The sequence below is a fragment of the Hoplias malabaricus genome, chromosome X2, assembly GCF_029633855.1.
Source record: "Hoplias malabaricus isolate fHopMal1 chromosome X2, fHopMal1.hap1, whole genome shotgun sequence".
Lineage (NCBI taxonomy): Eukaryota > Metazoa > Chordata > Actinopteri > Characiformes > Erythrinidae > Hoplias > Hoplias malabaricus.
In genome coordinates, this window is record NC_089819.1 from 2818140 (window position 1) to 2840750 (window position 22611).

Here is a 22611-nt window from a genome sequence, read left to right on the forward strand (position 1 = left end):
TCATTCACATACACACTCATTCACTCACACACCAGGAGAGTTATGAGAGAAGCCAATTCACCTCACCTCAATGTTTTTGGACTGATGTTAATGCTACTGTGTACTTTCTTAAACCTATCTATCTATCTATCTATCTGTCTGTCTGTCTGTCTGTCTGTCTGTCTGTCTGTCTGTCTGTCTGGTCTGTCAGACAGACAGTCTGATAAAGAGATAGAAACAGTGTTACATATGAATATATGCTTCATTTTAAGAATAGTTCAGTAATACATCACCAAGATACTTAGAATTAATGCATACTGAACATCAAAAAAATAAAAAATAATAATAATTGCAGAAGCATAATGACAAGTTTACGCCCATTATGTAACATATTATGTGTTACGTAACTAAAATCTTGACATACACAGCTTGTGATATAGACATGCTTGTACATGTCTGATTTCAATTGATGTACTTACACTTCTGGGAAATATGTGCCATTGCATGGTGTCCAGATTTCATTGTTGAACTTGAATTGTTGTTTATACATGTTTACATCTTATACATTGAAAGCAAAAAGATGAGAATGTTAGTATTCCACTTTGACCGGCATTTATTTTCTTTTGGACAACAGTTTTTCAACAACAGTGGCCAGATGGCTCTCTTCTCAAGACATCTTTCACAAGTTTATCAAATAAATATGTATTTAAAACTTACAATAAAAGATACAACTTAAAATGTGTAAAACTGAAAATTAGATCAGTCATAAACTACCTTAAAGGAATAAGCTTTAATCTGTAAATATGATTTTAATCAATGGCTGAATTGAATTAAAACAGTAACAATCAAAATAAAAAATAAAAATAATAATAACAAAAAATGTCCTTATCATAATGCCTTCAAGACACTGGCCAACAGAATGACACTTTACATACAGTAGAGTATACAGCAATGAAAAAATAAATTAATACACTTACATACAATATCCTCTATTTTTTGGCATTGATTGTCATCTATTCTTTACATCTATTTCATACACATAATATTCCATTAAAAATCCCTACATAATTTCAACAATAACATTCCTTAACAGTATGCGTGAACATTATGTTCTCTCCATGGAACATTTTATAAAGCACTAAACGTAAATTCATTATACCTTATTATTAAAGGCAGAGGTTCCTGAACTGGTTTAGGTTCCCATTTTCTTGTTATTGGAAACCAGGAACTGACTTCCCCAGCATAAGTTGAATATTCGTGCAGTTTCTCTAATCTATCCAATTTGTTTAAGTGATGGGAGCCTGCTGTTCAGCAAAAAGTCTTGCATTGCATATGTACCCATAATCTTCACCCAGACATTTAACCTAATTAGAACTAATCAATGCAGTGTCTATCTGGTCAATGTATCGTTGTCTGTGTGTGGCCAAAAAAGAAAAGAAAAGAAAAGAAAAAAACTGGCCCTATTAAAGCAGGGTTTTCCAACTACTATATTTGTGGTGGCACCATCTTATGTCAAGCCAACACTGATTGGTTGATGTTATTTTGGGCAACTGGGCACTTGGTCATAAAAATCAGTGGAAAAATTAATGGTCAAAATTAACTGTATCAAGTCCTGCAACAATGGCACATAAAACAGCTTCATTTATGTTGTTGTTGTTGTTTTTTTTTATTTTACACGCAGAAATATTTTACTTTATTTGCCACCATTCTGCCTGGTATAAAACATGCTTATGATATTTTAGGTTCAGCAATATATATCACACATACAAGCATCTGTGTTAAAAATTCTCCTAAATATATCTTATATAATGTTTCTTTGTTTTGTTTTTTATTTAAAGCAACAAGGAAAATATTTTCCTGTGGGCCTTTGGGCTTTCTGGTGATAAATATGTAGGTTGAGGGTTAGACTTCATCTCACATTTAATTAGAGGTTTATCTCATCAGACTAAGCTTGGATTTTAAATATATAACAAGTCTTCATTGTCTACATTTCCAGGGATTCGTTGCTGGCTTCCAATTTCAAAAAAGTGGATCCAGTTCTGAAGACACTCCAAATATAAAACAGTTATGGTGAAAAGTGCCCCCTGTAACTTTTCTGCTCTTTGTAAAGGTAAAATAAAATTACACTAAACTGTCACTGAGACATTCTGTACACTAAAATGGCTGTAAAATTAGCTCCCATAATTAGGTCCTAGACATATTGTCTGAACAGGAACATCTGACCTGACCAAAAGGAAAACAAATATCAGTCAAGAAGTGCAGTCTTTATAATTGATCTTTAAAAGTATAGGGCTCTTGTTTCCTGTGTTACAAAGATTACAGTAGAGTAACAAAGGAGTAGGAAAGGAAGCATGCCTATTACTTATGTGTGCCCTTTTGTGGAAAAGAATCCTGTGCCTTAAGAGCTGCAGAATATTGCAGACATCCTGAGTTGTCTTTAATAAGCATCTTAAAATATTATATTTAATATTGATATGGTAGCTAAGCTATTTGGAATATGGAAAAACACTTCAGTGTAAAGTGAATTGTTGGTCTAGAGTTTGTGCTGAATACCTGCGGTTTGTTGTGTTATTAATAAAAATTCCTGTAATTTCCAATTCACTCCCAGCAAATCTAATGAGCAAATTTTCACCAGATCTGCCCAAACGTTTTAACAAGGTTATTTCTCCAGTGGTCAAGATCTCTGAAAATGGCTTTTGCTTAGGTTGCATTTGCATTATGTTGAATTAAAGTTGAAAAGGCAAAAAAAAAGAAAAGATAAAAAAAAAAATCTAATAATACACAAAAGAGCACCTTAATTGTCTTTGTTTCCTCAATCCCTAAGTAAACAATAAATCAGCATTGTTTCTGTTTATTTTTTCCCATTCAACTACAGTATATAAAGGAGTTTGACAGCACAATATATCACTGAATTATGACATACGGCCATGCAAACACATGTACAGAATCAAATACACAGACACACACTCTCTCACTATCACATTACAGTGAGACAGCACACTGTGTCAAAAAGTTAAGGAGTCATGGCACAAAACGTCCAATATGGTTCACTGATATTCACTAGCTACTACTCCGACATTTTGCTACTGGAGAAAGCACTGTGAATACTACGAAGAGAAGAGAAGAGAAGAGAAGAGAAGAGAAGAGAAGAGATCTTTACCACAGAGGACAAATCCTAGAAAACTCTAGACAACACAGAATACCCTAGGGTTCCTACCACATTTAAAGTAGTGATGTGGTACTTTTTTGATATAGATTACAGCTCAAATTCAGCCCCAAAACTCTGTTGTAATGTCCTTTGACATCTGAAGTGACATGGCATATGGTCATGTAAACTAAAAAAAAAAAAGTCCCTTTGAATTTTCACTGAAACTCATTTATCTTACTCTTTTAATCCACAACCTTGATTTTTTTCTGATATCTATTGAGTCTTACCTCCTATGTCAAGCTAAACTATTAATGATAACTGGCAAAAAAAATGTTGCCTTGAATTGGAATGTCAGTATGTTTCTGTTTGCCTTGGATTACTAATGAAAGGTGGGAAGAACGTGACTTCAGATTTTTGAGGCAAGGATTTTTAAAGGACATCTACTGTAACAAGAAACTGTAAAACAGCACAGCAGTAACCCTGCAGGTAACTAATTACATGATTAAAACGGTCCTGCCATATCATAACACAACAACATTCTTATTTGTTTTATTAAAGAAACACTGGGTTGTATCTTTACCTTAAAAAGGTAGACATCAGCAGTGCAGAAACTCCATTATGTAACTTTAGGAGGAGTAGGAAACCACCCTCTCCTCTCCCTTCCCCCTTGATTTCAGGACAGGGCTGTCTGTAAAACCACAACTCTATTGGGACCCCAGGAGCCAAAAACACTAAATCTTACCTAGTGTTCCTTTAAAGTGTTACGATAGCAGACTGTATGGGAATATATATTTGTTCAATGTGCAGTGGAATGGCCAAGTGTAACTCAAACAAGAGTGGGATATTATGTATACACATCTACCTCCCTTCACATAGACACCCAGTATTCTGATAGAAAAAATAGGCATTTTTTAAATACAAGAAAAATGCCTTGTTGAAATCCTGATATGTTTCTGCAGTAGTGAAGGATGAAAAGCACTACTCTCATCTGTGCAATTAGTCTGGCTGTTCTACAAACTGAATCCTGGCAGTTTCTCAGAATCTTGGCAACGACTGTGATTCATTCAGCCCAGACCAAAGTAGATGCTACAGTCAATAAATGAAGACAAATTGGCATAAATCATCCAATTTGTAAAATCACTGATTAAATCCTCTCTCATGATATTGCCACTTGCTTCTTACTGTCCCAGAATTGAACTGTTGTGCTTTTAACTTGCTGGGATAAGGAAAAAGGAAAGAGTGAAGAATGTGCATATAGTATGACTTCAGGTTACTGCGAAACAGGCACGGACAATAAGTCTTCTTACCCTCGTAAGCGTCATAGAGAGAGCCACTTACTAAAGGCCTACCTCTGCCCTGCACCACTGCAACACAGAAGACAACATCTTCACATAACGATGACATCACAATTCACAAAAGACGCCAAGAAACCTCCAAAATAATCCTGCAGCTCCTTTCTTTGATATATCACCCTTCACTTTTAACAGTGTGCTCATCTAAGGCTTGCCATTGTTCTTCCCCGAGTTTGCGACATCAGTGGAGTCATCGGTTTTGGGGCTACTTCCTGCCTTTGTGTCAGAATGTGGAGAGGTATCTCTGGAGTGAGGATTATGGGAACTTTCCGCCTGCCCCTCTGTAGGTGTGGGGCTCCGGGTGCTGCTGCTACTGCTGCTGCCGCCTCGCTTGCCTCGCTTGCCTCGCACTGGGCTGGAGTCACGTGAGTCAGGCTGTCTTACCTCATCATCGGAGGTAAAGTCTGAGCTGTCAGATGGACTGAGACCAGCTGTGCTGGAGGTGGGAAGCTGAATCTGCAGGACAATGAAAGGAGAATAAAAACAACACAGTAACACATTAGAGACGAATTACACTTTTTAGTTAAATAATGCACAATATGGTCAAAATATTGGGACACCTACACATTACACCTACATGATATTTTATGATATCCCATTCTAAATCCATAGGCCTAAATATGAAGTTGATCTCCATTTTGCAGCTATTAAAGCTCCCACTATTCTGGGAAGATATTCTACAAGATTTTGGAGTATGTCTGTGGACATATTGGCCCATTCATCCAGAAAAGCATGTGTGAGGTTAGATAATGACGTTGGACGAGAGGATCTAGCTTGCAATCTGCATTTTAGTTCATCACACAATGTTCAGTGGGGTTGAGGTCAGGACTTGTGTGAGCCAGTCAAGTTCTTCCACACCAAACTCACCCAACTATGCCTTTAGGTGCCTTGCTTTGTGCACTGGGGCACAGTCATGCTGGAATAGAGAAGGGCCTTTCTCAAACTGTTCCCACAAAGTTGGAAGCAAACAATTGTCCAAAATGTCTTGAAATGCTGAAGCATCAAGTTTATCCTTCACTGGAACTAAGGGGCCCGGGCCAACCCCTGAAAAACAACTCTATATCATTAACCCTCCTCCACCAAATTTTACAGCTGGCAGGTTGCAGTCAGGCAGGTAAAGTTCTCCTGGCATTCATCAAACCCAGACTTGTCCATCAGACTGCTAGATGCAGGAGAATGATTCATCACTCCACAGAATATGTTTCCATTGCTCCAATGGCCAATGGAAGTATGCTTTACACCACTCCACCCAACATTTGCCTGTGTGCTTGGTGATATAAGACTTTCATGAAGTTGCCTGGCAATGGAAACACATGCCATGATGCTTCTGGTACACTGTTTTTGTGCTCAGGTTAATGTCAGAGGAACTTTGGAACTCCAGTTATTGAGTCAGCAGAGCTTTGATGACTTTCACACACACTGTGCGCTTCAGCATTTGGCTCTCTACATATCTGCGTTCTGCCACTTAGATTCAGAGTTCTTGTGGTTCCTAAATGCTACCACTCACAGTTGATCATGGAGTATCTAGAAGGGAAGGTATGTTATGAACACGCTTGATTTTATACACCTGTGGCAATTTGAATGAATGAAACACCTGAATTAAATGATCAGGAGAAATTTGGCATACCTTTGTCAATAAAGCATATAATTGTACCATATATCATTGCAATAATATATTTTTAAGTTGCGCTGACTCCTGTTTTAATTCCATGATTTTCATTGTATTTTCCTATTGGAAAACATGTTTTCAAACTGTACTTTCCCACTGGAAAAGTGAATGCTATGTACCTTTAAGGTACACAATTGGTTTCTAAGACTGTGTTCTTTAAAGGGTACCTTTTTACTTTTTGTAATTTTGATGAGCAAAAATTTACCTGTAGAGTACTTCTATTTTTTTTGATGCTGCAGGGTTAAAATGTACACAATATCTTTAAGCAAAGGGCAACATTTAATGATGTCAGCCTTGCATTCATACCATGTATTTTTCAATATCTAACAAATAATTATAATAAAAAAACAACAACAGGCTATACTTGAGGCTGGCAAATTCATTCTTATGGATTAAAAGGAGTTTTACATATGAGATAATAAATGTAACTGAAAGTATTTTGACTTAAATAAAAAAAATACTTCAGCAATAAGGGGTTTTGTTAGTAAGCTCATTTTGATTAAGAACAGTTACCTGGAATGGCTCAGTAACACCCACAATCGTACTCATATTGTTGCTATAATAACCCAGGATGTAGTCTCCAGACTCCTTTGGCAACTCCTCCTCTGCAAATGTAATCTAGAGTGGTAAAAAAATACTCCTAATCAAATACAAATGCATCTGTTAAAATATTATTTATATTGTAGTATAAAGTATGACATGTCTTACCTGGTGCTCCTGTCTCAAATAATCAGATTCTTCCTGTTTTGCCCAAGTGTAACCCACATAATCTTTATGATGTTTAAATCCAACCTGTATACACACATTGTTTTGAATATTGTTTACAAATTTGCCAAATCCATTTCCTACATAAATGTCATTACACCGAAACTTATATCAACAGAGTGTGGTGAGACCAAGTTTGGAAGCTCAAGGGGGAGCTCTCAGCAAGCTCAACAACAGCCCTTTTGTTAGGTTGGGGTTGTTTTGGGGGTGGTTCAGGGGTTTTATATTGTAGTTGTGTGTGTGTGTGAGGGGGGGGGGGTGCTGTTGATTCTGTTCACAATAAATTTATAATTTATCATCTCCTTATAGACCTAATAAAACTTCTGATAGACCCTGATATTATAGAACATAATAAAGATGGAACCTGATAAAACACTCAATATACTTCAACATTTAAACATTAAAATTACATTGTTAATCCATGTGATCAATTCTGCAATGAACACAATGTACTTTTTAACTTTTATGTATGTTTACCTTGTAAAGACCAATCCAGTCCCAGGAACTTCGGGAGTAGTTAGGTGCTACCTTGAATTTAGCAACGGCGTCAGCTACTTCTCTCCATTCATCCTCTACAGTGAGGGTCACCAGAGGAATATCCACCTTATATGGGAACTGCAGAGACCATTGCATAGTAAAGATTATAGTGCAACATATTTCTGACAAAAGACCTTCCCCTGCTTTTTATTTCATTTACTGTGTGCCAACCTGGAGGGTAAAAATAGAGGAGACAGGCTTGTGGTCACTGATGATGTACTCCATGTGGCTACGGTAAAAGTGCTGTGTCACCCGGGTGCCACTAGTCAGTCCTGATACAGAGCTGCGCTTGTTGTTGCTGGCAGGTGCCATTGGCCTCAAACGCCAGAGAATACGATCAGTCCATGCTGGTTTACGTTTTTTCCCACTAAGAAAAAAAAAGAACGCATTCAGATATTGTTGATGACTTACAGACTTAAATGAAAATGTTCTGAGTAGGACTCGAAAATAAAAATAGCTTCAATTAGTTACTGTGCAGCTCTCTGCAGTGAAGTGGCACGAAGCTCCATAGCAACAGCCTTACTTGAATAAGACAGTGTATAAGGCATGTAGCTATCAGGGCACCTAGGATACATACTTTGTGATTTTTGAGATCATCAGTTCTAAATAAAGGTCTGGCATTGCAATACGGTACTACACTGGTTTTACTGCCACTAAAGATGCCCAGAAACATCTAGATACGTTTCTAAATGTTGGATTTGGCATTATAAGCCATTGATGATGAATTGTTGACAAGTCAAAGTAACCTCTATGAAAACATTTCGGAGTAAGCTGCTTAGATGGTTACAAGATGAATTTATGGAGATTATTAAGGTCAATTTCATGCACAGAAACAAGAGTTTTACAGCGTTAAACTATTTGTTTTCATCTCAAGTTAATGCCTACAATGGTAGCTATTATTTAAGTACAGAGGATTTACTTTTGAGGTAGAACATTCAGCTTGAGAGATGACTTTAATTTATGATTCATGAAAATGTACACATGGATCAGAGATACCCAGTGAATTATTGTTCATCTCTAAACGGTCTGTAGTTGTCTATTGGTAGTTATAAAATCAGTCATAACCCTAAAGTTTTCGCCCTGAACCGTGACAAGTCTGAATACTAGAACAGCCATCCAAGTATGGTTAAACAGGGCAGAGTTTACTCATGCAGGGTTTTATGTGTTATCAGAAGTTTAAATTCAAGTGTACCTGGTATCATATGTGTTTGTCCCTACATCAAACTTATAGGTTGGAGGAAATTTGAGTGGTCCTTCTTCAAAGCCTTCCAGGACAGTTTCACTGTCTTTGGCCATGTTAAGCTACAAAGTAAGACAAGGAGATAAGACAAGAAAACACATATTTTTTTTGCATAATAACTGATTATTAAGATTATTAAGCACTAGTGACTGAAATATTCAGATTTATATTATTATGTGTGTTAAAGCTGTGTTAAAAAGCCTTAACCCAAATGCAGTCAGATAGAGAAACAAGCATGTTTTGGCTACTTGGTCATTCTTGTTTATAAGCATAAAGTGTAGCTTGCTGAAAAATCATCAAAAAAGTCAGACATCAAGTGGCAGAAATAGATGATGCATGAGAATTCAGCACTGCATTTAACCAGCACCAAGACTCATCAATGCTTTGTGAATTCCCAGACTACTTGTCTAAAATAGCTTGCATATATAACATGTGGATTTTGAATACTACAATTTTTAAGCAGAGACTGGCCGAAGAGCATAGCAGTTAATTAAAATTCAATAAAAAAAAATTATAATTGAATATCACCCCTCTTGGGTGTGTTCCTGTGGGCTCTGGACCCACCTCGACCCTGAACTGGATAAGTGGTTACAGAATGAATGAATGAATGAATCATTTACCTGGTCTTTTTCCCACAGGATGGAAAGTTTATTGTTATCAATAGCTGCCTTGATGACGTGCATCTCCAAGTCTTCAATACGAAAGTTTAGATCTCCAAACCAGAAAACAACACTGCATATAAAAACATTGGACCTTTTAGCCTCATAATTGCCAAAATAAACCTAACATAAGGAGAGTTTAATATATATAGTTGCTTGTTCAGTTGTATTTAATTTACTTTCATGCAAGTTTCAAGTAGCTAAATGTGCATGAAATTACCACAGTGTAAAGCCAGAAATACATTCTTTCAACTAATCCAAAATATGTTTTCTCATACATGGTTTCATTTTGGAGCTAAACGGTAATATGTTGCTGTGACAGAGTGTATGTATCTTTCTATAGAACTCACTCATGATCCAGGACTCCCATAGCAGCTTGGCCTTCAAACTGCTGCTGCTGCAGAATGCTCTCAAAGTCCTCCATGCGCTGGTCTGTGTTCTCCATGTGTGCAGGCAGGTGGCAGTTTAAGAAACAGATAGAGTGACCAAACACAGTCATGCGAGCACTCACACCACCTTTATTGCCCTGCAAGAGACAAGAAGAGGACTATTTAGGGAGAATGAATGAGATGGACAGTGTGTCAGAAATGATATAAAAAACAAAAATCTTAACCTGAAATGTTATGAAAGTTCTTTTGCATTGGTATTTGAACTGTATTTAATGTTTGCCTGTACATCTACTGACATGTGGTGGAATGTATGTTTTGTCAAAATCAAACCACATTTTCCAAAGGCATAGAAATACATATAAAATAGAACAAAAAATAGAACAAACACAGTGAGTGTTGCAGTAAGAAACAGAAGGAAAATATACAATAATAAACATGCAGTTTGTTATTAATGTGTGTTTCCATATTATCATGCAGGAGACATTCAGGAGCACAAGTTGCTGGTGGTGTGGCTGTTTTGATGCTGCAATTACTATGTTTCAGCTTATGTTTAGTAGTTCATCAGAACTAAATGAATCGTTTAACATATGACCTAAAATGTATGTATTCATTATTGTTTTATAAGATTTAAAGCGCACTTACAAAACTATATTAACTTTTGTTGCAAACTTTTTGCAAAAAGTAACAAACAATGGAAGAAAAACAAAAAAAAAGCTTAACACAAATATTCCATGCTGTAGGTTATTTATATTTTTGCTGGCAATACAGAAATCTGTAGTAAATTTTGAGCAACAGTACAGCAGTCATCTATTTAAAGGACTAAAAAAGATATATCTTACCCAAATCCCCCCAAGTCCAGTGCGTGTGTTCTCTGTCTGTACACCTCTGATAAATGGCAGGTGGAAATATTTAGTAAAGACCAGCAGTAGGACCCCCTGCATTCTTTGAGATGTCACCTGTGAACAAAATGAAAGAGGACAACAAACTGGGTTCAGACTGATTGCATTGATTAAAACACAAGAAAATGGAGTATTTTTTTGCATAATGCAAGATTTTTGCATAATATGCTGAATTATTTATATCTGTTAATTATGCATTATACATGACTGATGGATGCTGAATATTTATTTGAAATAGCTTGTTTGTTTTGAGCATTGGTTGACATGTCGTATTGCAAGTCTACAATATACTAAAGTCATGTAACACTGTAAAATGTTATGTAACAACTACAGTTTAGAGAAATACCAGGTCTGCAGTTCGCTTTATCTTCCAAAAACAAAACGTATATGTACACCAGTGGCGGATGCTGGTCTTTCAAGGAGGGGAAGCTCAATTTCGGCCTACATCATAAAATGTGTCGGTTTATTTATACGTAAATTCTACCCTCCGTTCCTTTTCAACAAAATGATCTGTGACCCTGTCGTACCAACAAGGCGTCTTTTCCAGGGACTTGACTAGTGTCCTCTCAATGGCCAGCAGAGCTAGGCTGCTTAAACAGCCTTGGCCCATGTGAAGTGTGTCCGCCTGTGAGTGCTTTGTGACGGTGGAGGGGCTCAGCAGCACCCGCTGGACAGAAACTGCGATAGAAGTCAGAAAGAGTGATAGAAGTCAGTCTCCAAACACAACCAGCTACAAAAACTGACCAGAAATAGAAGCTCAATTTGTCGCTAGTCGTTTTTAACAAAGAAAATGCTGCTAAGAGGTTTAAGAAAGTCTCTGGTTCAACTCAGAACAGAATGAAAATGTAATGCTCCCACGAATCTTTACACCAAAGGATCGCTGATTCGCTCATTTCGCTGTCAATCAAAAAGGGATTCAGCCTCAGACAGATCATCCAATCATCATGCAGAGGCTGAGTGTCCAGGCCAGACGAGGCCAGCCCACTGCCCCATAGACCCCCAGAGACGCTGAGCGCCCGATGGGCGGGACAAAGCCCAGCATTTATCCAATGACTCGTCTCGTTTCGCTGCACTTCGCTGCTTCGCTATTGAACTCTGTGGACACTCAGCGTCCTCACTGTTTAAAGCACTGTGAAGCTGATTGAGAGGAAAGCCGCGTCTTTACCAGTGATAAGAAGCTGATTCTGAACAAAAGTTGAGCGCGTTGTAGTGCATATTTATTCAATGACATGTACACACAACAGTATATATTTGATCACTTATTTTTTGGCATTTTAGAGGAAGCTGAGCTTCCCTTGCAGTCTTAGAGCAATCGCCACTGATGTACACGTACACAGAGGACACATATCAGACCTCAAGGAGCAGGATTCAAGGATCAAGCTAAACAGCTATATCTTTTCCTGTCTGCAGCCTTTTATTTTTGTAAATCATGTCAAATCTGTCCAACTCAATATAGAATAATGATAATAAAAATATATTTATATGTATAAGACGTACACTACATGGCCCATGGGTTTGTTGGCACCTGTTTGTCCAAAACGTCTCCTAAAAACAAAGGGTTTAATAACATAATTGCACCACTTTACTGTAGGAGCAGTCACTGATCTTCTGAGAATGCTTTTCACTATCAGCTGGAATACTGATATGAGGATTTAGCTTTTTTTCCAGTGACTATTCGTAAGGTCAGCTACTGATAACATATGATTTGTGGATGACAAATAACTCTCCAGCTCATCACAAAGGTACTGGATGATCATCCATCACTCCATAGAACATAGTTCAGAACATTGTTGATTTAGCCTATTAAAAAAATTGAACTATCATGCCATAATGTATTTTGCTGTTTGAAATATTGAAATATCACCTATACACTGTGCAAAAATGCAGTTTATACAATATATAATGTCAAGCCCTAACTGAAACTATTTTATCCCACTTACACAAGCAAATATATGCAGCCTACTTTTAAATGTCTGTTTATGCAAATGTTGCCTATTTCTAGACTATTCATGAACACTAAAGAGCTACCTCTTTTTCCAACCCATCTCATTCTCTCTTTTACTCTCTCTCTCTCTCTCTCTCTCTCTCTCTCACACACACACACACACACACACACACACACACACCATTTAAATACTTGAAATAGGGGATATTTCTGAATAAAATTAGTCCAGTCAATCCCTCTCAAATTTGCATTTTGCTAAAGGCTTGAATGCAGTGCAAGCTACTATGCATGAAGCTACATGCAGTGGCAGTGACCACCCTATACACACACACACACACACATACATCCACATGCATGCAGAGACCCAGAGGCAAAGGCAATGTCTCTCTAAAAGACAAATGGCCCCGTCACACACATACAGCGTTCTTTGCTTGAAATTGCTTGAAAAGCCCTAAGGAAAAAGCGTATATTATTTTCAGAGAGAGAGAGAGAGAGAGCGAGAGAGAGAGAGAGAGAGAGAGAGAGAGAGAGAGAGAGAGAGAGAGAGAGAATCAATGACTATGCATCATCATGTTGCGTAATCGGCCCTTGCTGAGCCATAAACGGGACTTGCTTTGTAAGTGTGACCAACCATGTGGGTGTGGGAGACTAGATCAAAGTCCATGCCCATATACCATGTCCATGAAGAATTTGTAGGCTCACATTCATAAATGCACACTCACAGACACACTTGCCAATATCTTCTGTGTGCTTCTGCGTGCAGACAGCAACTGGATTAAAGACTAGGATTAATACTGAAAGCTGTCAAACTGTATTAAGAATCCCTGATAGAAAAGTGATGATGCCAGCCTTTACCCCAGGGCAATTCGTGTGTGCAAGTGTGTGGTGTCGGCAGGGGGGGAAGGACTTTGATAACGGTGTGTAGAGTCAAGTGTGATAGCAGTGCACTGCTCTCAAATTGCTCACCTCCCAAAGGACAGCTTACACCTACTTTATTTCCATTGGTTTAATTCTGAAGTGAGTGTCTACATTTCTATGTGAAAAGCACAAGCTGTAACCTCAACAATAAGGTTGCTGTGGTCGTTTATGATCTGATCAGCAACCAGCTACCCTTAACAACTACCATTATTCATTGAGCCCATCTCATGAGTACCTAAACCAACCAATGTATTGCTAGAGCTTCACAGAGGTCATCAGCTAGGCACCTCCTCCCATTGGTATTTCACTGAATTAAGCGCACAACACCTCCAGAAGGCTCAACAGTGAAATCTGGCATTCCAGACCCACCCGACTCCAAGCCAAATTTCCAGTCCTACCTTACACTTTACCATCAACAACTGTAAACTAGAGGTCTGCATTTTCAGGAGGAAATGCGAGATGTTGCGCCGCTGAAACCCCCGTCTCCCGATCCGTGTCTTTCCCGCTTCAAGCGAGGCCGTCGATACGGTAAACGCGTGGGTACCTAGGTGATGCTATGGTGAAGGAGTTGACCGCTAAGCTGTTGGTAGTGGGATGTTAAGAGAGCAATCACCCACAGGCAGTTTACATTGGACTCTATGGAGCTCCGTAGGCAAGGAATGGAAAACGATACATTTTGAATTCCACCTTATAAAACAATTCCACCTTAAGAAACCCACAAGTGTATTGAGATGTCCACATGTAAAAATGACCACTTGAAATAAAGGTTAAAATGTTCAAAAGACAGCTAATATATTGTGAATGAGGTATTGTAAAAAAAAATCCACCTTAAGAAACCCTGGATAATTAAGGCGTCCCCCTTAAAAATGACCTTCAAAGTCTTGGAGACTGCCTATGTATTTCTGTGTCCCTCACACCTCTCCCCCTCAGTGTCTCCCTCTGCCCCCCACCCCCCTCTCTGTCTCTCTCTCACACGCACGCTCAGAGAACACAACTGACAGACTCACGATCAATGAATTTCGACTGGGGGGGAAACTCCAAAAAACCTCCCGTAGCTCGAAAACTTTTCCAGGGCCAAAAATGAACAAAACTGCGACAAGGAAAGTCTGCAGATCGAGATGTTGTATAAATTTTTGCACTTTGAGCGAGAATTGATGGTGTAATGATGAGTTAAAAACAGGCAAAATTTTGAAATTCTGCGTTCCAACCCGCTCTTAAAATACATTGAGCTCTATGGGAGTGAAACCCTCCCAAGTGGGGAGCAAAAATTCATAACTCAAAAACAGTATTTTCAAACAACTTACATGTGTGAGAAAGGGGAAGTCTGTAGGTGAAAGTATAAGGAAGTTATGGCAAAATGTTCGGCTAAAAATTGAAAAAGAAAAAAAATCAAATTGATCGAATTGAACGTGTTATGACGAGTTAAAAACGGGAGAAAAATTTAGAAACCGCACTCTGAGCCGCTTTAAAAATACATTGAACTCTAGGGGAGCCGAAACCCTCCCTGGTGCAGAACAAAAATTCATAACTTAAAAACGTTTTTTTTTTTTTTTAAAAATGTTCAAATTTACAGGTGCTAGAAGGGACAAGTTTCTAGGTGAAACTATAAGGAAGTTATGGCGAATTGTTCGGCTAAAAAGTGAAAAAACGTTTTTTGAGCAGAGAAGCTAGAGTGCGGTGACATTACGGGACGAGTTAAGCGGACAAGGAAACACGGAATAATAATACTGAAAAATAGAAGAACAATATACTGCGCTGATGCTTAAGGCAGCAGGTGCAACATAATTACACTGGCCTCCCTGGTGACTAAGGCTGTTCCTAGCCCCACTGGCACTGTTAATGCATGCTCAGTGCTGCCAGTTCCATATGAATTTTACGTGCTACATCACCAACAATCACAATAGCATTTCCCCAAGTAATCAGTGCGCTCCTTATCCACAACCATTTATTAGACCTTTCAGCTGTTTCTGATAACTCTTTCACAGCTGCTCTTAGTTTGTGGCCCCTGATGCCAAACCACACAAGCAGAGATGTGGCAGACTTGGCTACAAATCCCCTAACACCTATCTCCACTGGTCTTGCATATGCCTGCCACCCGCATTCCCTCACCTCAGCCCTGAGGTCCACACACTTCAGGTTCTTCTTTTCAAATGCTTCATCTACTGAATCCTCAAATGGAACGGTTTACTTTCAGAGTACAGCACCATGACTGGCCTCAGTGTAGTTAACACAATGCACTCTGGGACCTGCAGTTTTTTACGTACGTCCACCAGCAAATTCCAATCTCGTGCTTCACCACATCTACCAATATTTGCAGCCTGCACACATTCTTGAAAACATTTCCCCTCACACACAAACCTAGCCATTTTATTACCAAAGCCACTCATTAATTCAATAACCTCTAGCTGTTTGCTGTCCAACAAACATGCTAAAACCCTTTGCTCCTGATAAGCACCTAATCTAAGTTATTTGCACAAAAACATCCTGACTGTGCACCATAGAGAAAACATGTTTAAAAAAAAATAAGTCTAGGGAACACTAGGGCTTTTTATTAAACTGAAAGAACAAAAACCTTTCTGTGACTGTCATTAAGGTTAAGCTTAGAGCATTCCTGTTATATACAGCTATATACTGTAGTGTGGGAAAGATTTCATCTAAAACCACTAAAAGGCATAATGACAAATAAGCAAAACTATATATTATTTTATAAGAGTGTGTTAAATTTAAGATTTGCTTTTATCCAAGATGTTGAGAATCAGTCCATTGTAATGTTTTGGATGTTGTTATGCTGCACAACCAGCACCAGGAGTAAACCCATGTGGACATGGCGAGAACACACCAAACTCCTCATAGACACCCGGAGTGGGGCTCGTCCCCACAATCCCAGGACCCTGGAGCTGTGTGACAGCGACACTACCTGTTGTGCCACCATGCTGTCCAATTTTTTTCAATGTAAATTATATACAGTCAAAATAAAGCTCTATATCACTTGAATGTTTGTGACAGACTTAAAATACTTCAAATGCCTTGTGGTTAAGAAAAGCTGATCTTAATACTATTACCTCAACTGACTGTGAATACCACAGCCAGACTGGCACTAACACAACTATCACAGTGATTTTCCTCAGTACATAGAGTAATTTCTTCAGTACTCACTATTAAATGGTGATATGCAGAGCCATGACTCTTTGTGAATGGATTGTGTCAAAACAGCAATAGAGTTTTCTAAGTTCTTCCTCTTCTTCTTCGCCTTTCGGCTGCTCCTTTCCAGGGTCAAGTTTTCTAAGTTATGGTGTTCAAATGACTTACTATATCTAAATAAAACTCATTACTACATGCAGACAGCTGACATTGCATATTGTAAATTACAAAACTGCTCTCGTTGATCTCTTTTAGGAATGTTTTACTTATAATTAAACCCAATATAATTATGTGTACTTTTAAATTGTATTAATCTTGAAACCTGATATTATTGTTTGGCCTTTTATATTTTGAGTGTTATTAACATGTGTTTTTGTAATAATACTTACTAATTGGAAATTGCCATGAGATTATATAAATGGGAATTATTAAAGGTACATAAATATAGAGCAAGTAAGAAGGGGCCATATCATTACTATTACATTTAAGAAACAACCTAAAAGAGAAAAACATAAACTGACCAACACGTATCCAAAGCGACTGAGTGTGTCCATGAAGACCTCGCTCCACTGGTCAGTGAAAAGGACATCTTTGAGTCGCTTATTGATCATAGAGTTCACTTCCTGTAGTCTGCAGGGTAGAGAAATGAGAGAGAGTTACTGAAACATTCAAACGCAGTGTACTAAACATGTAGGTACCTTAATACATTGTACGACCATGGCACATACAGAACATAGCATGCGTCATGTGCAAAGGTCAAGGTTATGGACAGCATGAAACAAATACACAGTAAAAATACTTCAAAAACAATAAATAAGTGAATGAACATTGCAATTTTTTAGGGGTTGGGGTTTTTGCGTTTCTTTGATCAGTCTCATTCAATATTGAGTTAAATGTCTCAGTTTATACCTTAGGTTAATAGGTCAATTATATCTTAGGTCAGGATAATGTAGGCTATGATTTAAAATTACAGTTCCTGCAATTTAAAAATTGCACTTTTTCATTACAATATTGAAATATAAAAAATATTCTTTCAGACCTTATTTTATCAGTACAATAATTAAAAAAAACCTAAGCATCCTTAATAAACTCCTAAATATGGAAAAATGTAAACAATAGTCTATAAAATGTGCAAGTAGCTTCTGTTATTGTTGGATGTACTGTTTTTTCAGGGCAAGTGTACAAGCTCAGTTTGAGCAATACTCAGATTTGGTAAGATATTATTACTGATTTTTTTTTATCAGAATAAAACAAAATATGCAAAACGTCTTGATCAAAAAGTCAGTTTATGACTGTAATGACCCGAAGAGGGACTCAACCCACAACTTCTGGGTCCCTGGAGCTGTGTGACTGTGACACTACCTTCTGCGCCCCCGTGACGCTCAGAGTAGTGCCATTAAAATACAGACAATTCCCAGTAGTTAGAGAATTTCTGAGTAACAATTGCACTATATAAAAAAAAGGAATCTAAACATCTGGTCCTGCTGTACACATACTAATACCCCTACCTTGTCAAAGAAACATCAATAATTGTAATGTAAAAAAAAAAAGCAATGTTAGGCTTTTTTATGAATTCATTTTAATGACAAATTATGTAAAATGCAAATGATGGACACGTGAATCAAGCAAAGTCAATACATTAGTTTTTGATGTGACGGCTGTACGATTAACGAAACTGTTCATTTTGTTTAAATTCATGGTGCTTTCCATACACTTTTTAAACCTATCTGTGAGCAGCAGGGAGAGGTCAGTCTTACCCTATAATGTACATGTCTGTGTTTCCATCGCCTACATTCAGCCCCAGCAAGGAAGTGATGTCATCAGGAGGCACAGCTGAGCCCACGTTCCATGTGATTATGTGCACTCTGCAAGCAAAGAAAGACACAACTAAAACCAGCAATAAGCAGTTCTGCGTAATCAGACACAATACATGGTTTAACTTCTAGATGACAGCAGTGTGTTTGTGTGTGTGTGTGTGTTCACAAATGCACATGAAATTCCATCACTGGATTCCTTCAGTTAATCCAGTGGAGATGATCAATTTTCCCTTTTTGATAGCCAGTACTTTTATTCCATTATTTTACTGGATACAATAATCATTAATCAACAGAGAAGCCCTTGCCTCCTCAGAGACTCTTCTAGAGAGCAGGAAAGAAAGGAAGGGAGTAAGACAAGAGAAGAAAAGAGCCGAGAGGAGACAGAGGAACATCCATAAATATCTCCCATTAGCAGCAGGGTTAATAGCTCTTCTGGGACATGTCTTGGTTTACAGAAGACAGCTTGTTCTACAGATTGGAATGTTGTGCCTTGATGGATGTTAAAACATGAAAACCTTAGCTGTGTATAAGGTAACTAGCAACTGATGATAAAAAATGTCATATGATCCTTTAATCAAATTAGAAATCCAACGTCAGTAAATCTGAAAATCCTATATCTCATAAACTTTAAAGATCATGCTATGTTAACAGGAGCATACTGGAATGTGGGGCACCTAGTGGTATCCTCCATGGCTCTGTGGCTAACTCCTTTAATATCCAGAAGCCTATCCAACTTATTATCACATGCCTTGACTTCTGCAAGGGCATCTGTTACTGGAAAAATCTTCCTTTGGAATTTAATAAAGTGGGATATAATGGGTTCAATGGCTCCTAGTTCTTGTGTGTCAATATGCCATGATGGCCCAGATATTCTTTCCCAAATTAAATTCCCACAGTAAACTCTATTATCTGGCTAAGGGAACGTTTAGCAGTCACAATAAAAAAAGACATTATATTGTAATGCATTTCTTAATAAGGATGAAGGATTTGGTTACCCAAAATAAACTGAATCATTGTTGCTTTATGTATTTATGCTTGTGTTGCTGTGTTTTACACTGAAAAATGGACCGAAATGCTTTGATAAAATGCTATGATATATCTCAGCTTAAGAAGCAAATTTGTTTTTAAAAATGTAACAAAGATTTGTTTCGTGTTTTGTACTGTATCATATTATATCTTATTGTGCTGTTTACAATGATTACTATGTATTCCTTGTGATTAAAGCATTAGATCAAGACACTATAAAGCACAGCTTTTGTTTCAAATATTTATTTTTAAAGCTCTATTAAACTGAGAATTAAAACTTTGACATAGTAAAGAGTGGGTGTTTACATCATTAAATATTTGTATATTAAAAAAAACTAATTGTGAATTCATAACCCTGAAATGGACAAGCGGAAAAGAAGATGAATGAATAAATGAATGAATAATTGTGAATTGCTACATCCCTACAAAGCAAATTCTCCAGTGTTAAATCAACACTAACAGTTTAACACTGGTGAATTTGCCGTGTACTTGTTTTAACAAATCCAATTTCATTCAAGCCTAAAGAATAAATCAGGACTGAGAAGATATCAGAAATTACCTGAAATCCTCCACAACCTGAGACTCAGTATCAGCTGTTCCAGCCACTGAGAGTGCCCTGTGAGGGTGAGGGCTGGGATCTGCTGGAGGTGGTTTGTAGGATGGAGCTTGAGGAAGTGAGGCTGCTCTCATGGAGATGTGGCTTCTGGCCCCAGAGCTGTGCCCAGTCAGTTTGTGCTCATGCAAATTGGCTTGGCCATGGGGTGTGTCAGCATGGAACTGGCGTGCTGGAGCTGATGGTCGGATGGGTTTGCAGGGAGCAGGGGAGCCAGATTTCCCACAGGTCAATTTGGGACACTCTGGGGATTTGGGCTCTGACACGTCAATAGATCCTTCTATGCGAGGGGCCCTCTGTGGCCTCCTTGGCCTGGATGGAGCTGATGGAGGCGTACTGGGTGTGGAGTCTGAGTCTGAAGCAGGAACAGCAGCAGAGTCCTCTTTGAGAGCTCCAGGTTCCACTGACGATGAAGGAACATCAAGCTTCGTCTGGCTTTGTGACTCCATTCCTATCTGTAGTAAATTAATACATTGGTCCAGTTTAGCCTGAAATTTTAGCTGAAGATTAACTGTCATATATATACACTCATAATTAAAAAAAATAGTTGCACCCAGAAGGCAGCATTGGATTGCAATAATATTCAATAATAATTTGTTAAAAAAAATGTTTAAATGTTTAGACTGATATATACACATACAGAACTAGTGTCTCTCATTATGGGGTCGGGTCACCATGTTTTTTAACACAACATGCCAAACATCTCGGCATGGATTTGTAGAGGTTCCTAATGGTGTCCTGTAATAATCCATCCCATGGAGCTTGAATAATCTGGCACAGTTCCTGCAGATTATGCAGTAGGAGTGGAGTGGTAGTAGGGATTGATAGGTGTGGTGTGTAAAACAAACCATTCATCTTGGTACTGACCAAGGGTACTTCACACAGATTTGTTGGACGTCTCCACCATGACCATTGACCCTGAACATTATGGCGTGCAATATGTCAATAAGACCATCGCTCTTCCCAGAGCCCTACAATGTTACCCTTCTTGAACTATTTCAACTGCTTGAATTGCTTTCAAACTCTTCTCCAAGACATAAATATATATAACTATTTTTGTAATTTACCCAAGTTATTTATCAGTCAGAAAGGACTGATATGGACTGATATGAATATGGATCATATCAGTCAGGAAACTATTGCAGTCTGCTTAATATTTGACCACATAAAATTAAATCCGCTGGCATTTTCAGTTACTGGAATTAATAATTATCACACATATTTCTTATTGATGAAACAGCAAAAATGTTCTACACACATTAGAAATCAACACAGCTGGGTTTACTGTGAGTCAAACACACGACTGTTCCCGTGAAGACAATGCGCGTCAAAATCTCTTGGAGGTACATGCTCATTTTTTTTATGTCTAATTGACTCACCGTGTCCCCAGTGGATGGAAGCCTTTAAGAAATCTTTGAGAATGACAGAACACTGGAGAGACTCTTCAGTCCTCTCCCACAGCTCTCAGTGTATCAGCTATGGTTCTCTACCCTACATTTAGACACCAGTCTTTTGAGGACACACACTGTCCTCAGACAAAGTTTGAACAAGCAAATGTGATGCAAATGCATAGATACATACGTGTCACTTTGGAACTAACAAATGTTTATCACGACTAATTAAAGCTTCTAAGGAAAAGTATGTAAAGTCATACAAACATACCTTGGATCTCTAAAATAATAAGTTTTTACAAGAAAGAAAACATTTTAAATGTAAGTGAAAGATAATGTTTTAGGATTTCATCTTTTTTTGAGCATTTCAATTGTTCCATTCTCAGTTGGAATTGTAAACTTATGTATAATTTGTTAAATATGGAGGTTTTAACATGGATTATTTACAAGGCTCTCTTGTAAAAGTGACTAGGCCCTATACACGTGTAGAAAGATTTTGACATTTATATTTCTTAGTAAGGTGTCTGAATTAGTACTTGGTGAATTTGAATGTTTAAAAGCTAAAGCAATAATTTGATGCATACTATGTTTTTGTTCCTTCATCTGCTCCCTCTTCTCAATATATTATTTTGTTAAGTAAAAAAAAGTAAAACAAATTTCCACTCAAGAATCTCTTGCTATTGGAGTAAATGTTTCTCCTGATCCCTAATTGGATATTTATTTAAAATATAAAATGTATTATTAGGTATTAAAGTGTGTCTTTGTTTGTATTTTTTTCTCTTTGCTCTTTGCTTTCTTGCAGCTGCTAATTTTGATATATTATTTAAATGTATATACCTGAAAATGCACACCAAAATTGGACACATGCTGCTAATGAACAGTTTGTACTGAAAGTTCGTATAGAAATAAACAGCTATACTGTTTAATAAACAGGTATAATTTAAACACTTGTATGTCTTCTTACACCTGTACTGAAGACCTAGGGGTGGGTCGAGGAAAATAATATTTTCCTAAGATACAGACATACTAGCTACTATAATTGGAAGTATTTTTGTTAGACCATAAGAACATCCTTGTAATTTCCACCACTCAGTGCAGGAGTAACAGTGACCTTGTTGAAATT

The 22611-nt window shown here is 37.7% G+C and overlaps 1 protein-coding gene across 1 annotated transcript in view; it reads right to left on the minus strand.

Moving 5' to 3' along the window:
• Window positions 1-591: 591 nt before the first annotated feature.
• LOC136677288 (inositol polyphosphate 5-phosphatase K-like) overlaps window positions 592-22611 on the minus strand; it is a 30539-nt gene continuing 8519 nt past the window's right edge. The window contains exons 2-13 of the mRNA XM_066654783.1: window positions 20044-20552; window positions 18399-18506; window positions 17163-17271; window positions 10578-10694; window positions 9700-9875; window positions 9311-9422; window positions 8643-8752; window positions 7622-7817; window positions 7391-7528; window positions 6857-6940; window positions 6662-6766; window positions 592-4935 (exon numbers count right to left, since the gene is read on the minus strand). Coding sequence (XP_066510880.1) covers window positions 4624-4935; window positions 6662-6766; window positions 6857-6940; window positions 7391-7528; window positions 7622-7817; window positions 8643-8752; window positions 9311-9422; window positions 9700-9875; window positions 10578-10694; window positions 17163-17271; window positions 18399-18506; window positions 20044-20546 — 2070 coding nt within the window. The 5' untranslated portion in view covers window positions 20547-20552 and the 3' untranslated portion in view covers window positions 592-4623. The remainder of the gene's footprint in view (window positions 4936-6661; window positions 6767-6856; window positions 6941-7390; window positions 7529-7621; window positions 7818-8642; window positions 8753-9310; window positions 9423-9699; window positions 9876-10577; window positions 10695-17162; window positions 17272-18398; window positions 18507-20043; window positions 20553-22611) is intronic.